The sequence below is a fragment of the Aquarana catesbeiana genome, linkage group LG05 (genome assembly GCF_042186555.1).
Source record: "Aquarana catesbeiana isolate 2022-GZ linkage group LG05, ASM4218655v1, whole genome shotgun sequence".
Classification (NCBI taxonomy): Eukaryota; Metazoa; Chordata; class Amphibia; order Anura; family Ranidae; genus Aquarana; species Aquarana catesbeiana.
In genome coordinates, this window is record NC_133328.1 from 51586914 (window position 1) to 51604077 (window position 17164).

The 17164-nt window shown below is 41.0% G+C and overlaps 1 protein-coding gene across 1 annotated transcript in view; it reads left to right on the top strand.

Annotated features, from left to right (window-relative positions):
- ARL5B (ARF like GTPase 5B) overlaps positions 1-11958 on the top strand; it is a 28889-nt gene extending 16931 nt beyond the window's left edge. The window contains exons 4-6 of the mRNA XM_073629746.1: positions 4496-4579; positions 6969-7120; positions 11715-11958. Of these exons, the coding sequence (XP_073485847.1) occupies positions 4496-4579; positions 6969-7120; positions 11715-11763 (285 nt within the window). The 3' untranslated portion in view covers positions 11764-11958. The remainder of the gene's footprint in view (positions 1-4495; positions 4580-6968; positions 7121-11714) is intronic.
- Positions 11959-17164: the final 5206 nt, after the last annotated feature.

Genomic DNA, 17164 nt, shown 5'->3' on the forward strand with positions numbered 1-17164 from the left:
GTGCAATCATGCAATGCTGTACACAAATGAAATTTATGCCTTTTTTTTTTTTTTATTTGTGTAAAAAGTTCTTTTGGTGGTATTTGATCACCTGATGTCTACTCCCCTCCCCAGTTTTTCTTCTTCTTCCTCTGTCTTCTCCTGACGTTAGGTCCAGTGTGTGTGTGCGCGCGCGCCATTACTTATTTCATCCCCCCTTCCCTGACCTGCTGGGGCTGCATGCGCGGATAAGGTTGGATTTTTTGGGGGGGGGTTTTGTTTTTTTTTGTTTTTTTTTTTTTTTTGGCATGGTGTTCCCCCTTCAAGATCTTCAAAGCACAAGTCGCACCACAAGTTAGATCATTATGATATGACTTGACATGTCAAAAAAAAAAAAACAAACCCCGCTTGACGCGGCTTAACGCTAGATACAGGTTTAGCAACATCAGACTTTTTTACAGCTGTAACGCCGGTCCTCAGTATGTGCTGGCCCTGGGTTTTTTTTTTTTTTTTTTTGCAGCTTGAGAACGCCTATGCCACTTACAGCTCCTAAAGCCTGTGTGTGCGTGGGGCCATAGAATAACATGGAGAGGCATTTTTAAGCTGCAAAAATAAAGTCCATCGCTGGTAAAAGCAGCTGTAAAAACACCCTGTGTGCATGAGGCCTTTCTGCTATAAAACCTATCAAATTTAATTCAAGTTTCTTCATAAATCTAGGCCAATATGTATTCTGCTACATGTTTTTGGTAAAAAAGAAAAACCCAGTAAGTGTATATTGATTTGTGCAAAAGTTATAGCGCCTACAAACTATGGTGTATATTTACTGGAATCTTTTATTTTTATACTAGTAATGGCGACTTATAGCGGGACTGTGATATTTCGGCAGACAGTCTAACACTGTGTGGAAACCAGTGACGCTAATAGTGGTCAGTACTAAAAATATGCACTGTCACTGTACTAATGACACTGGCTGGGAAGGGGTTAAATATCTAGGATGATTGAAGGGTTAAATGTGTGTTTGTGTACTGTTTTTACTAAGGGATCCAATGACTCTGTTCGCATAAATATACAACCCCAATTCGAAAAAAGTTGGGGCGCTGTGTAAAATGTACATAAAAACAGAGTGGAATGATTTGCAATTCTCAAACCCATATTTTATTCATAGTAGCAAATACATATCAAATGTTTGAACTGAGAAAATTTAGCATTTTAAGGAAAAAAGTAATTTTGAAATTGATGGGAACACATCACAAAAGTTGGGACAGGGCAACTAAAATCTGGCAAAGTGGTACTAACGAGGAAGAGCAGGAAAAACATTTTCTAAGGTTAATTGGCAACAGGTCAGTAACATGATTGGGCATAAAAATATATAAAGGTAAATAGTCAGATATAACAAACTTCTATAAGGTAGCCACAGACTTTGTGGGCATAAATACTGTATTGTATAAATATCCTGTTTTATATCAGTTAAAAGATCACAATAAAAGTAGTGTCTATTTGGAGGTTCACAATGTAGAGATCCAGAACAATTTCACATGTAAACAGTCAATTTCAGAATAACGTTCCTCAACATAAAATTGCCAAGTCTTTTAAATACGTCAGCATCTACAGTACACGATGTCAGAAGATTTTGAAAATCTGAAAAAATCTCTGCACAATGGACAAGGCCAAACCACAATATTGGATGCCTGTGATCTTCAGGCAGCAGTGCATGATTCTGTGATGGAGATCACTGCATGGAATACTTCCAAATGTTACAGTCTGAAGTTCATTGTGCCATCCAAAAAGGCAAGGTAAAGCTCTATAATGCAAAGAAGCAGCCATGTCTGAACATGATTCAGAAGCCTCGCTGTCTTCTCTGAGCCAAAGCTCATTTAAAATGGTCTGTTGCAAAGGGAAAAATGGTCTGAGCACAGAACAGATCAAAATTTGGCATTCTTTTTGGCAGTCATGCGTGCCGTGTCCTCCGGACTGATGAGGGACCTTCCGGCTTGTTATCTGCGCTCAGTTCAAAAGTCTCCATCTCTGATATGGGGATGCATTAGTGTGTATGGAATCTGCAGCTTCCACATCTGGAAAGGCGCCATCATTGCTGAAATATATAGCCAGGTATTAGAGCAGCATATGCTCCCATTCAGATGTCTTTTTCAGGTAAGGCCTTGTATATTTTAGTAGGACAATGCTAAAACGCATACTGCATTTATGACAACAGCACACTGCATGAGGCCTTGGGTTGTACTCAGTGAGCCGTTTGTCTTCTGGTAAATTGCTTTGTCTTCGATGCAGGACGGCTCTCATTTGACGTCAGCCTATTTAAGTTTCCAACAGCTGATCTGGAAACATTGTAGCAAATTGACGTTCATATATATTTCATCTCATTCTGGAAGCAGATTAGCATATCCAAATAAATGATTCGTCTTCTACTGTTACAAGCGATATAAAGAGTACATTGATTCCTATTCAATTCTCTACATTATACGCTCTATTTAAGACTTTTCCCCTTTTCAGTACAATGCCAATCTGTGTGGTAAAATTATTCTTTATTGTCTAGTGGGTGTGTGTGTGTGGCCGTGATCCAGATATCATTTTGTTCAGCCATTGAATATACACAAGGTAAAAGTGATCTAAGGCTAGCCATATATGGTCGAATTTCTAAAGAATTTTCTTTTGACAATCCAGAAATTTTGTGCGTTTTGTGATCCGATGGTTCCATCTTTTGACTTCGAAATTCGGCCAACCAAGCCTTCAATTTCACCTAATGTTGCTACAGAAAAAGATTTTCGTGGCCTGGAATCCTTACTTTTTTTTTTTTTTTTTTTTTTCAGGAATTTTCTTTTCTTGCTCATACTAATTTTCTTTTTTCTCGCACGGTTCTCCCATCATTGATTAGGAAATCGTATGGTTTTTCAAAAAATTTCCAACATGCCTGATTACTCAAATAGGATGGCCGCATGAAAATCGGCTGTTGCTGCAGCTCACTAATGGTGCAAAATTCAAACAAAAATTCTTAGATCAGATTTTTGAAAGAAGGTTCTTTCGAAATTTGACCCATGTATGGCCTGCCTAAGTGGCTATAGTCACCTGATTGTTTTTATAGGCAGTGGAAGGGGTTCCCCTCCCACCCCCTGCCGGCCAGCCACCTTTATCGGACTCTCACTTCCCATCAGGGAGCTCAGTACCGATACTACTGGTCCTCATCAGGTACACTAGACAGGGTGAGATGAACCCTAAAAACAAAAAAAGGTAGTGTTGAATTAAAATCGTTAATTTTTTTTTTTTAGCACCCCCATTGTTCACGGTGATGGCACCACACACATGCAAATGTCAGGCTTTTAAAGTGTCAGCTATGGAGATTTTTACCGTAGTTATTCCCTGTGCCACAAGCGTACTCAGTTGTAAAGTGTGACGTGTATGGTATCTACTCAGAACATCCTCTTTCACCAAAATATGAGGTGTTAAATTGTTTGCCTCCCATATTTTATTTGCTTCTAACCCAGTGATTGTAGCAGCTGGCACCACTAAACCTGAAGGTTCCTACGGTATATTAGCACACATTAAACATAAGTGGACTTGCTGTTACATGGCCAAAATCTGAGAGGTTGAGTTGATTAGGTTTTGCCTTTACTTCTACTCTTAGGGTCCTTTCACACGGGTGTTCTGTATGTTCGATTATTTTATTTTTTCCTACATCTGTATGCGAACAGAAAACGGACATACAGGTATGTCTATGGCCTATTGGATGACTATGCGATGACATCTGCCTCCGTTAAGATCTTCTTCTTCCTTTTTTTTTTTTTTTTTTTGAGACAGAAGAAACCCCCATTTTTCTTCCGTTTTTTAAGGAACGAACAAAAAACAGATGTTAGCAGACATCATCCACTTACATCCGATCTGCCGACATCCGGTTTTCACCCAAAAACAGGGGCTGGATTTTTTACAAAAAAAGCGAATGTCGGTGGAATGAATACAGATGTAAAAATTTACATCCATACCCTTACTTTTTTTTGTAAAAAAAAAAACTGAACCCCTCTGTGAACACTAAACATTTTTTAATAAGTACTGACTTCACTGCTCCCAGCCCTCAGTTGGCCCTGGTTTACCACCAGCAAGCCTGCTATGATGGTTTGCCTCTTCCAGACATCATGGGTGTTCCTGAAAAAAGGGGTTTGGGACAATGGGCACACCCTCTCCTGCAATATTCCCCCCCATGCATTGCATTTCCTCAGAGGGTGTGCACCTATTCAGTTATCAGCATTGGGAATGTTTTTGTTTGCTTTTTAACCTCAGGGGTTCAGGTGGTGAACTGTGAAGGGGATTGTTACAGTAGTTGATAATCTAAACAACGCAGACTAAATTGATTACTTGCAATCTAATGTTGCTCACTGTACTGAACAGCTTTTGAGGATTGAAGTTTAATACTTTATATGACAGCAGTTTACTATATGAATCATTTGATCATATGTAGAGAACAAATTCTAGTTTAAAAAAACAAAAAAAAAAACGTTTGTCTCCACAGTTTATTATCCTGGTTGTGGACAGCACAGACAGAGAGCGGCTTTCTATCACAAAAGAAGAACTCTACAGAATGCTGGCTCACGAGGTATGTTACAAGCTGAGAAAAAATGCAAAGTTCTGGTTATTACAAGTTTGTGATGTGCAGTGTGTATTTTAAGCCCAAATCATAGCCTTTCAGGTCCTTTCTAGTGTTAGAGGTTTACTACAGTAGATTCTTAATTCTGTTGATGTGGTAATAAAAGGTACAATTTCCTAAACTCTGGCATTATTTCAAAACTTGTCATCTTTTCCCATGCTGCCAATATGTGCGGATGTGAACTCTGGGCATTTTATCTTTTGCTCCCATGCTGTGGGGCTGTGCCTGCACTGCATGGGTTTACCTGCTTGTTTTTGTCTAGGGGCTCTTGAAAAGATACACCTCTAAACCTACAATCTTTCCAACGCAAGACCAGTGCCCCCCTGTGGTCTAGCTGTCTTGTGCAGTGGACTGTTCCTGACGTCGTCATGCCCATAGACCAGCTCTGGACATGAAGATGTGGGGGAGTGCTGTTTTCTGGAGGATTAAAGGGTCGAATGAGTATAGGCTCTGTCAACCCTAGACAAAACGATCAGTTAGGCATTTTGGAGTTGGGTGAAACGCATTGGAATGGGAGGAGGAATGGGGGTTGGGGGGGGGGGGGGTTGGCTACATGTTGTACTCTATTATATTCAAGCTGGTCTTACACTGATGACGGCATACCTCTGCAGGCTTGTTCATTTCTGCTTTACAAGCATACCTAGCTTGAGTTGTTTGATTCCTGCTGAATTCGCTGTAATTCAAGGTAAAGGGTGACCCCCGTTTTGGCATCACCTGGAAAATTATTTGCACAGTTATTGCATGCAGTCACTGCTCCGGTTTTCATGCGAGTGCTGCTGTGTTATGTGCGACAAAAATCTTGAGTTATTTCAGGGAGTTGGTCACAAGAAAAGTATGCCATTGGAGGCTTCTGAGTTTCCAAGTTCTGAAGCAGTGATGCTGAACTGCTTTTTCAATACAAATGTTAGAAATGCTGTGGAACTAGTATGCAGCTGCTTGTAGAAACCCAGAGCTGCCACTTTGTTATGGGATAGATTAAGAAAATGGGACACTTCAGTCCTGGTGACAGAAATGGGTGATGGTCTCCAGCTTGCGTCATGCAGCACAAAAGCCAGAGGAAAGGGAGACTAAAGCTGGGAGCTTTACGTTGTTATAAAATGCCTTTGAGGCCATTAGTCGTTGTAGAATCAAGTTACTTAATTTGCACAGGTTTCGAAATCTACACAAGTTTTGTGTATAATGGCAAGCTTTGTTTCATGTGACGCTTAAGATTTTCTCTTATAAAGTTTCCTCTCTTGTGTGGGTCTAATGTTCCCATCTATGTACGTAGGGTAATGTTCATAAAACCGTGACAGCACTGAACAATGTAAATGGCGATTAAAACCAAACCACACACAAACGTACATTGGGAAATTTGGTACACAATAAAGCTTGACTATACACTGATCGAAATTCTGCTGGTTCAACAGAGACTGGCCGAATTTCGATCAGTGTGTAGTTGTCCTCGCAATGTTTTGATTTGGCTACTGTCATAGGGATATGTTGGAAACATTTCCTCAGTCAGCAGCTGCTGATCAGTGCATTCTGACAGGAAAGTGTGCCGCTGTTAGGATTCCATCCCCCGCCTCCAGGTTTTATTGTCAAAACTTAATTGAACAAGCTGAAGTTAGAATCTGATTGGTTTCCCCAGATTTTGCACTCTCAGTTTTTAGTAAATCAGCCCCAGTGTATCTTTTCCTCCCTGGGGTTCCGACTGTGAGCCGGAGACCCGGGCCCTGTATTACAGACAGAGGAACGTGTATATGCGGTGCCCAGGATTAAAGCCCATTTCCTAGATGACGCATATGTGTTACACAGTCATACAGGAGTACACTGATGCATATATCATTTTATTTTTTATAAAAGTAAGCCTTTGCTATGTGATGATTTGCAAATACTTTTGGGTTTGACTACCCCCCCCCCCCTTCCAGTAAGTAAGTCCGGCTTTGACAGGTACAATACCACTTGAACCTGTCAAAATGCCCTGTCCTTGTGATACGTAATGGTACCTACTCTCTGCTACAGAGAGCTCCCTGTAATAATGAGAGTTGCAGCACTGGTTGTAAATATAGGCACATTTCTACCAATGTACTTGTTTTGATACAAAGGGAAATCTGTACTAGAAGAGAATGACGGATGACCTGTGGAACTACTGTCCACAAAGGCATATCTTTTCTATTTTTCATAGTTCATGTTTCCCTTAATGTGGTGGTTGGGTATATGCTTGTTTTCGAACAAAGATGTGTCAAACCATCTACTGTGATTTCTATATATTGTACGATTTTGGCACAGCCCTTAATGTGATTTGACTTTTGCGGTCCATTTATTTATTTTTATTTATTTATTTTATTCTTTTTAGGATTTACGGAAGGCTGCAGTTCTCATCTTTGCAAACAAGCAGGATATGAAAGGGTGCATGTCGGCAGCAGACATTTCTAAATACCTCACCCTTAGCTCCATAAAAGATCACCCATGGCATATTCAGTCTTGCTGCGCTCTCACGGGAGAAGGGTATGTACAATGTAGTGTTCTCTGCATATTAATAGGATTGTTTTAAGAATTCTGGCGTTCTGCTGATGTACCTACCTGCACAAACTTAGTGTTGGGTGCTAGCTCACCAGGTGGATTGTCCTCCACTTCAAACTTAATTGCACAAGTAATTGTAGCTGCATTCCAGAATAAGAGGGATTTACGTGTGCATCCACTTTACAGAAGACCACCTGACCTCCAATGTGGCTACTTTATTTTCTTGTGCAGTTAAGCTGGAAGTGGAACAAGAACTTTTTGTTTAGTTGCATCTAAAATGCCAGATATATTTTTTTCATTTTAAGCTAAAAGGGGTTCATTTTCCTTGGCGATTTCTCCCCAGTTTCTTCAGCCTGGACCTGAAATTTTCAAGTCTCCAGCTGAAGTTACTTCTGTCCTTTTCTGAACCTGCAAGTAAAAGACTATTAATTTTAGCTATTCTTCACCACCTAGTCAATTAGCTGACCTGAAAGTTCATACTTGCTGGCTGAAAGTTTGTTTTTTTTTTTTTTTTTTTTTTTTTTTTTGTTTTTTGTTTTTTGTTTTTTTTGTTTTTTTTTTTTTATCAATGCATTCTCTACATTAAGGTAAAAAAAAAACCTGTGCAGTTCCTCCCCAGCTCCCTCTAAGGCTCCATGCACACTGGCATAAAAAATAGTTGCTTCTATAGGAGTTGTTTTCTGCTTGTAGAAGCAGCTCAATGTTATCCTATGTGTCCATGCACATTAGGACGTTTAGAGGCATATTTTGAGCTCCACGTTTAGAGGCAGGAACAAAAAAAACTTCTGGTTCGTGTTTCTGATTGGAGCTCACTTGCAGAAAAAACGTAAAACTCTCCTAAACTCGTCTAGACTTTGTACAAAAAATGCTCTATATGAGCGTTTTTTTACTCCCAAGAGAACAGACTTATTTATTTATTTTTAAGCCCAGTGTGCATGGAGCCTTATACTTTAAAATGTAAAAAAGTGTGCATGCCCCTTTTAAATCATTTAATCGTGTAGATGAATATCTAGATTCAAACATAACTATGTAATATAAACATAAAAATATTGATCATATCAAATATACATTTATTGTAAAGTAAAAGTCCGTGCACAGTTTTACTCCACATAATCTCCAACTGCTTTGCAGTGCCCAGTGATGAATAACAAAGTGCTTTCCTATATCCAAGCCTCTTATCGGATGGACATGATCTCACAATGAAAGATCAAACTCGCTTTTTTAATAAAGAGGAACCGATGCTCCCACTGGTCAAGTTCCAGATGGGTCTGTGGCCCCGTTTAATATATTGCAGCAAAGGTGTCCCCACATAGGAATCCCTCAGACTCCAGCCGCCAAGCAATTCAGACCAAGGATCACTTAAACCAGAAAAAAGGAAAAGCTTCATAGTGCAGTATCGCACTATGATATCTTTTATTAAATGGCTATTGCACTTCCAATGTATGATAAGTAACAAGTGGTGTACACTTGTTATGTCAGAGCACAGCGGTGGGACTCACTGGTGCGCCATTGATGAAATATTCAATATCCCCGATGCATTTCCCCATAAAAGGCATCTTCTGGGAAAGGAGATTCTTCTAGGGCAGGGATATGCAATTAGCGGACCTCCAGCTGTTGCAAAACAAGTCCCATCATGCCTCTGCTTCTGGATGTCATGCTTGTGGCTGTCAGTCTTGCTATGCCTAATGGGACTTGTAGTTCTGCAACAGCTGGAGGTCCGCTAATTGCATATCCCTGTTCTAGGGTGTCGGTTATACTTAAGCCCACTCTCGATACAACGCTTTGCATGAGAGCAGCGGCTCTCAGGACTCTCCCTCCGGAGCACTTGACAACGCCAGGGAAGGGTCCTCAGAAGAGGAGCATCGGGGCTGAACTGTGCAAGACCAGTTGTTTGTAAAAAGTTTGAATTTTATTTACTTTTTAAAATCACTTTAAGTGGTGAAGTCCATATTGGAGTGAGGGCCCTGAAGCATGCACCTTTAAAAGTAAGCCAACCGGGGTTCTACCCGGACTATATTTTTTAGAAAGAAATGCCATCAGGTATTTAGATCGTTGGGAGTAAACAGGTCTGCGTATTAACATGCAGCCATCTATAAATCTTTTAAAGGAGACCTGTCTGCCAGTATACCAGTGAGACGATTAGCCTCTATATTGGTGACTACAGTCCTGCGTTTATGAACATCATTTATTACAATGTTTTAAAAATAGTTTTACTGAAGGGAACAAACTCATCACATTTATTATTGGGCTTTTTTTTTTTTTTTTTTTTTTCCTCCCTCAGCACTATGTACATACAAAGGTTGTATGTTTTCTTGGAGTTTGTGTGCCTCCCTGAAACTAAATACAACTGCTCTTTGTGTTTAGATGACTCCTATATGATCTTATCTGAGGGTGGGGGCAAATGCAAAGGGTGTGTGTTGTATATGTGGCTACTGTTGACACATACAATTGACATCTGCTTTTAAGGAAATTTGTCAGGGCAGAAGAAAAAAACATTGCCGCACATGTAATGTATATGTACTCTTAGCTTCCAAAAGCCTGCAGTTATGACAAAGTGCTCAGGCTTTGACCAGCAGAGCTCTGACCTTTCCTGACAGCTTTGCCTTTCCCATCTCCTGCGTATTCTTGATGGCTATTAGGGAAGCCTATCCTGTTGATGAGACAATAGCATTGTGTGGAATGGGAGAGGTAAGCTTCAACATCATTTGTATCTATGGTCAAAATTTAAAAATTAATAGATTTATATCCCTCTTATATTGCAATTATTTCTAGTCTACTCTTATTACTCTAAAGGATATTGAAGTTTGTAAGCTCTGTGGCGATCCACACACATTTACTAATTGGGATTCTGTGACATGTAGGCACTAAGCCCTGTGGGTGTCACACAATTCAGAGCCTGCCTTCTGGTCCTGCAGAGGTGCTAAGAGGGGCGAGTTTCAGGAGGTGAAGTCAGTACAGGAATTACTGCTTGAAGGCAGCAAGGCACAATGAAATCTGCCTATGTAAACAAGGCAGATCGCCACAGGAACACAATCTGTCTTCACCCAGTCAGAGCAACCCCCCCACACACAGCAAGCACCAGTTAGGCACAAAGTTAACCCTTTGCCCCTGAAGTTAACCCCTTCCCTGCCAGTGTCAGTACAGTAACAGTGCATATTTTTAGCACCGATCACTGTAATGTCACTGGTTCCCAAAAGTGTCTGTTATGTCTGCCGCAATGTCACAGTCCCGCTAAAAATCACTGCATTTATCAGCGTTTAACACAGACACCTTAGTTTTAAGAGGGGGGTTTTAGGGAAAAAAATGAAATTTTAAATAAAGAACTTTGAAGCAAATTAAGGGTCAGTGCCCGCCATTGCAGCCTCACCAGTGCCCGATCTTCTGTGTGCTCAGCTCGCATTCACGCCCAGTCCCCCCTCCTGGCCCGGCTCCTATGATGGACAGAACACCGGTCCAATGCCAGGACATGCAACGCCAATGGTAGGCGGCGGGACTGTGAGCCAAGCTGAGCCGAGTACACAGGAGATCCCGCCTCTGTCTAATCGAGTGATGCTTGCCCCCTCCGAGGCAGCCTTATATTGGTGTATAACACGCACCCATGATTTGCCCCCTATTTTTAGTTGTTTTACTTGAATCCTGAATCTGTTGATACTGTGAGATCTTTTGTTCATGACTGGAAGTCTTATATCTGTACTCACTTAAAACCACTACTCGGAGGGTTTAGGATTATGTATCCGCCCTGTGGGGGGGGGGGGGGGGGGATTAATATTTGAACGGTCCAGGTTTAATCCAAATCTTTTCAGGGACCATCCTCTGACAGTGCTATCGGTCACTCTTGCTGTAATATCGCCACCTTTACCTGAATATGATGCCACTCGCCCCACTTTTGAATTCAAATCCTCCTATATAAATTATCCCTGATGAAAGGAATTTAAAACCTAAAACGCGTTGGGCACCGCTAGAACTTATCCTGGATGTTGGACACTGGAAAGTACTAACTGACAATGCAGTGACGGAGGTACACACTACCTTTCTATGTAAACTACAAAAGGATACAATGTAAACCTGTTGCATACCTAAAATAAAAATGTATTGAAACAGAATGGCTCAATATTTAGCCATAACATAAGTTTTTTTGGGATTGCTACTGGTATGTGTAAGGACTTCTGAGCTGGCCATAGATGACTTAAATTTCAACAGATTCCTGGTGATCCTCCCAAAATCGAGCCCATGATGGCCCTGCAAGTATCACCCAGCTTAACAAGTCAACTGAGCCAGGTGGAAAATTATTGGACAAACAGCGATTTGCATCCTCCTATCAGATGCAGTCACTGTTTAGTATAGCAAACCATTGTATTTAGAAAGCCGCCTGTGCTGCAGTTAACTTACCCACATTAACGTGCGGATTAAGGAATCCTATTGCTTTCATCGCATTCAGCATGTCACTACCTCTTAAGCCGTGTGTGTGTGTGTGTGTGTGGTTTTTTTTTTTTTTTTTTTTTTTTTTTTTTTTCCCTCACAAGTTAGCACTCTGTAAATTGTCTGCAGAAATGTCCTGACTTTTTTTTTTTCTCTGCAGGTTATGTCAAGGCCTGGAGTGGATGACTTGCCGAACAGGAGTGAGATAACTTCTTACCAGCATTTGGAAGCAGGAGACTATTCTACGGACAATTCTTTTCCTACACTACATCATCACCATACTTTATTTATATGAAGTCCTATTTGTCTGAGCCACACTTGAATCAAGTGATGCTAAAACGGGAGAGTACCTGAAAATAGTTTTGGAGACACCACAACCTCACTAAAGAACAATTTTCATATCGTATCAGTCTGTTTTGTACATACCAAGCATTCGGTTATGCTGCTGTCTTCAAAAGTGGCAAATGGCCTTTTATGGTTCTTTCAATTGTGAAAGCAAGATTTCTAATAAGAAACGCTCCAGGATAACCAAATGGGGTTCATAAGGGGAATATCCGGACTAACTTACTAACCTGTATACCTCCAGTCAGTGGTTTTTGACAACCTCTACAGAATGGATTCCTTGATGCAGGTTATGCAGCAGGTTTGGTCACTGCTGTGGCTTTGTATGGAGAAATCTGATATGCCTACTAAGCGGATGTTATAGCAGGTGCTGGAAGGAGGGGGGTGGGGTAGGGAGAGAGGGCCTGACCTGGTGCTGTTAAAAATCAAATTGCTGGTCTGGAGACCTAAATGCTTTTCTTAACCTTTGGCACACTAAATAGGTGTTTTTTTTTTTTCTTTTTTTTTTTTTTTTTTTTTTCTTTCCATGGGCGGGCACTGATTGGTTAGACTCATTCACTGGCTTTGTGCACCTCCTTTAGACAGCGGCAAACTGCTTCTGACTCTACTCCTACTTTCACCATACACCAAGTAAATTAATTGGGGCCTCACAACTGATAAATTCTAGACAAGAATGAGTCTTTTTTTTTTATTTTTTGCAGCAAAAGCATGACTTTAGTTCTAAGCAAGGTAGGGCTCTTTCACACTGGTGGACTCTGCCAGCTCAGCAGGGAATCTCTCCACTGATCCCCACTGAGCAGGGGGATGACAGGTCTGCGTTCGCTCTGCTTATACAGAGTGGACTTGGACCCATCCACTATGGGCGGTCAGATGTAAACTAACCCCCTGTCAGTTGACATACTGTCATCTGATCTGCCAAACGGGGGAATGGATCCTCCATCCATCTGTTTTTATCAGATATAATGTCGATGGGTGTCATGTCTGTTCACATCCACCCCTCCATAGAGGGCAATAGATGATCGGGTAAAACCTGACCCAATCAGTCCGCCCATGTGAAAGGGGCTGTAGTTGGGCGTATATCAGAATATCTTTGCTGCTGATTTCCTGGGGTGTAGCAGAAGCCAAGTAACAATAACCCACCAGCATCCATAACACATTGTAGAATTGGATTTGGGTGGATGTACCCTGTAAAAGAAACTTGTTACAAAGCGGAAAACCTGTATTGCCCTTGATGGGCGCATTCCTTTTCTGACTCTTGGTCCCAGTATTAGTTCTGGGGCAGTGACTACATGCAGCTTTTTTGCCCATGCAGTCATGGTGGTTGGAGGATTAATGTCTTGTATGCATTTTTCCCATGCTACAGGTTCCTTTGATGGGAATGTAGGCAGCTTTTTTGGCTTCCCATCTGGTGCAGGGTCAAGAGCCATGCTGCGGAATCGCAGGGCCATGGTGTGTGAAAGACCTGCTGTTTTTTTTTTTTTTTTTTTTAGAGATCCTGTACTGAGAGAGATGTGTATGTGTACACTGCCATTGCCGATGTCCTGAAGACACCTGGTTGATTTAGACTTTCTTGCTCTCCATATCATATCCGCTCAGTGGTAAAACCAGAGTGATGTCTACAACTCCCACAATGCATGCTTATGGGGGGTCACTTAAGATACAGGATCAGTATGACTGCCAGGAAAGGAACAGTTGCTCAATGGAGAGTCCTTTAAAGCTTGTGAAATTTTTATAATTTCAGTGAACCCACAACCTAATCATGGCAGAGATCTGCAAGCGATGCCTAGTTTTACCTGCTGTATTTGTTTCTAAAGCTTGTTATATAAGGGATTTTACTTCAACTAGTATTGCTTATCAGACTATTTTACAGTTTGTTAATTCAGTTCCTGAGGGTGCAATTAAGTCTATGAATATGCCCTAAACACCGCTTTCCTGATTCCAGAAAATAGACGCCAATATTTCACGGGACTGTACCAACCTATCAAACTATATACTGTATATATAAATTTTCTTTTTACATTTACACACTTTTATGACAGTTTACTGGTGTGCTCCTTTTTTTTTTTTTTTTTTTTTTTTTGTGCAAATGGGTCACATTTTTTTAAAAGAATTGTGTAGCCTTTTATCAGCTTGTTTTGTTGAAGAGGTTTTATGTAGCTTAGAAACTTTGATGCTTGATTCTGGCGTTTTCATTTACAGAAAAGAAGCCGCTAGAGTTGAGTGAGCTCAAGTAATTTTTCCCAATTGTGTGTTTTTTTTTTTTTGTTTTTTTTTATTGTGTAGGTAGACTTTAAATAGGAGGTCCACCCACCCCTGCAAAAATTTAAAAGCCAGCACCTACACATACTGCAGCTGCTGACTTTTAATAGGACACTTACCTGTCCTGGTGTCCAGCGATGTCGGCACCACAGCTGATGTTTCAATGTACATGTCCATTTTCAGTGGTGCTACCGCCATTGCGGGTAAGGGAACCTGTCGGTGCAGCATTACGGCAGGTCCCTACCGCACATGCGCGAGGCATCGCTGCACTCTCCTACTGGCCCAGTGCCAGGGGGAAGGAGCAGAGCCGCTGATGTAATTCGGCGGAGCCCAGCCTTCCCGAAGTGGGGACAGGATACCTGTCAAAGACAGGTATCCCCCCCCCCGAAAGATGCCAAATGTGGCACTGGAGGGGGGAGGAGACAAATGAGCGCAAGTTCCACTTTTGGGTGGAACTCCGCTTTAACCACTGTACTTTTACTCTGGGACTGTTTGGTAAATCAATGGTGTGGGAATGTTGTCAAGATTTTTAAAAATATGTAAGGTGACCACATAGCCTCATTTCATTGGGTCACATTTTAGAGCTTTTTAGAAATATGGGGAGAAAGCTTGTGGTGAAATGTTACTTTCAGTCCTTTTGGCCATGTTGCCAGTAAGTGGTAGAGTTTAAAAAAAAAAAAAAAAAAGTATTTTTATCACCATACATTTTCTTAATCAAATCCGTTCAAGTCTTCAATTTACTTTTTTTTTTTTTTTTTTTCTTCGCATGGATCCACTGATTTATCTGTTTTCAGTATTTTGTATGTAAAAGTCAATTTGCAAATATAGCCAGTTGGGCTTTTGTTTTTAAGGTCACTGCCACTTGGAGAACAATAAAATTCTTTATACTGCTCTCTGGCTGGTGGAGAGTCCTCACTTTGCTCTCTGGATGAGCTATGGCTTCAAGCAGAATCTTCACTCCTGACACATAGGTGTGTCCTATGCTTATTCCACTGATGTGATCTGTGGATTCTTCCACCCATGTGTCACTGCTGTATCCTGTAGTACAGAAGAGCAGATGGGAGGAAACTGAGTGCGTTGAGGGGATAGACTGCTTTTTGATTTGCCCTCCACTGCACCCGCGGGCTCTTCTGACAAATGTAACAGGTATTGATCTCATAATGTTAAGGTGGACATTGACAGTTCTAAGGAGATGCAAGTCTTAGGCCCCGTTCACACCTGAGCAGTTTTCTGCCTGAAGCTTGTAGATCTAAAACGCTCAACAAGCCAAAGCTATTCTTTTCAATGGCCCCTGTTCAAATATGAGCATTCTGTCGCCTGAAGCCAAACACCTGTCGCTCAAATTATTCTGTGGCAGATTACAAGTGTTTTTGGCCCCATAGACTTCAATAGCTACGCCTGGCTTGAGCGGTTTTACAAGCATTTTGTCGCTCATTTTCTGCTCAAACAGCAGCTCTCCACCCCTAATGTTCTCCCTCTCCTAGTGCTTTTTATTGGCTAAACAACACCTGAAGCTGTAAAAAGCTTGTAATGCACTTCTAAAACGCTTTAAAAACTCTTGTGAAAAGCTGCAAAATAGCTTAAACACAAGTAAATTGCTACGCTCAGGTGTGAATGGAGCCAAATTTAATCAGATATTATTTAATACAACAGAGTAGTAAAGCAGATCAGTGAAGGAGTTTGTTCTATTAAAGCCATCAAAGTATTTATCCAATGCCAAATTCAAAAAGGATAGTGTACATTAAATCAATTTTAAATGTGGCCGATTTGATGACCATCAAGATTATTAAAGCCAGCCATACATGGATTGAAATTCGGTCAATGTATGTGCAGGCTGATTGTACCAAAGTCCATGTATTGACTTGGGTACAACCAGCCTGTCATATATTTTTTTTTTTTTTTTTTTACCTTCGATTGCTGCTGATGGCTATAGCCACTAGCTGTAATCATTGTCTTCTGCCGACCGGGAAAGCTCCCCATGCCGGCAGAACACAATTTTCCCCTAAACACTAACTGTTGAATCAGGGATTCGAGCAATTTTCTTTCATTCTACCCGTGATGCAAGGAAAGTAAACAGTCATCTATGGGCTGCTTAACCACTTCAGCCCTGGAAGGTTTTACCCCTTCCTGACCGGGCCATTTTTTGCGATACGGCACTGCGTTGCTTTAGCTGACAATTGCGTGGCCGCGCGACGCTGTACCCCCAAAAAAAATTTGATTTTTTTTTTTTTCCCCACAAATAGAGCTTTCTTTTGGTGGTATTTGATCACCTCTGCAGTTTTTGTTGCGCTATAAACAAAAAACGAAAATATTTTTGGGGAAAAAAAATTGTTTTACTTTCTGCCATAAAACACATCCAATAAAAATGTAAAAAATCAAATTTCTTCATCAGTTTAGGTCAGTGTGTATTCTGCTACATATTTTTGTAACAAAAATCCCAATAAGTGTGTATTGATTAATTTGTGCAAACGTTATGGCGTCCACAAACTGAGATAGATTTATTGACTTTTTTTTTTTCTTTTCTTAACTAGTAATGGCGGCGATCAGCAATGATTCCTTTTTTTTTTTTTTTTTTTTTTTTGGTGGGATTGCGGCGGATAAATCTCAAAGTGACACTTTTGGCAACCAGTGACACCAATAAAGTGATCAGTGCTAAAAAAAAGCACTGTCACTGTATAAATGACAGGCAGGGGTTAACATCTGGGGCGATCAAAGGGTTAAATGTGTTCCCTTGGAGTGCTTTCTAACTGTATAGGGGAAGGTTGCACTGTAAGAAGACAAAGATCCGCGTTCCTGCTTAGCAAAAACACGATTTCCATCTTCCTTACTAGCAGAATGGTGATTTGCCTCGTTTACATAGGCAGGCCACCGTTCTGCCTCTCTCCGAGTGATCGCTGGGATTGTCTGCCGTACCCGCTGATTTGCTCCCGCTGTGTCCAAACACAGAAGCGGGGCTCCGGTGGCGCGTGTGCTCCAGAGCCCTTGAAAAAAATCATGTACTGGTATGTG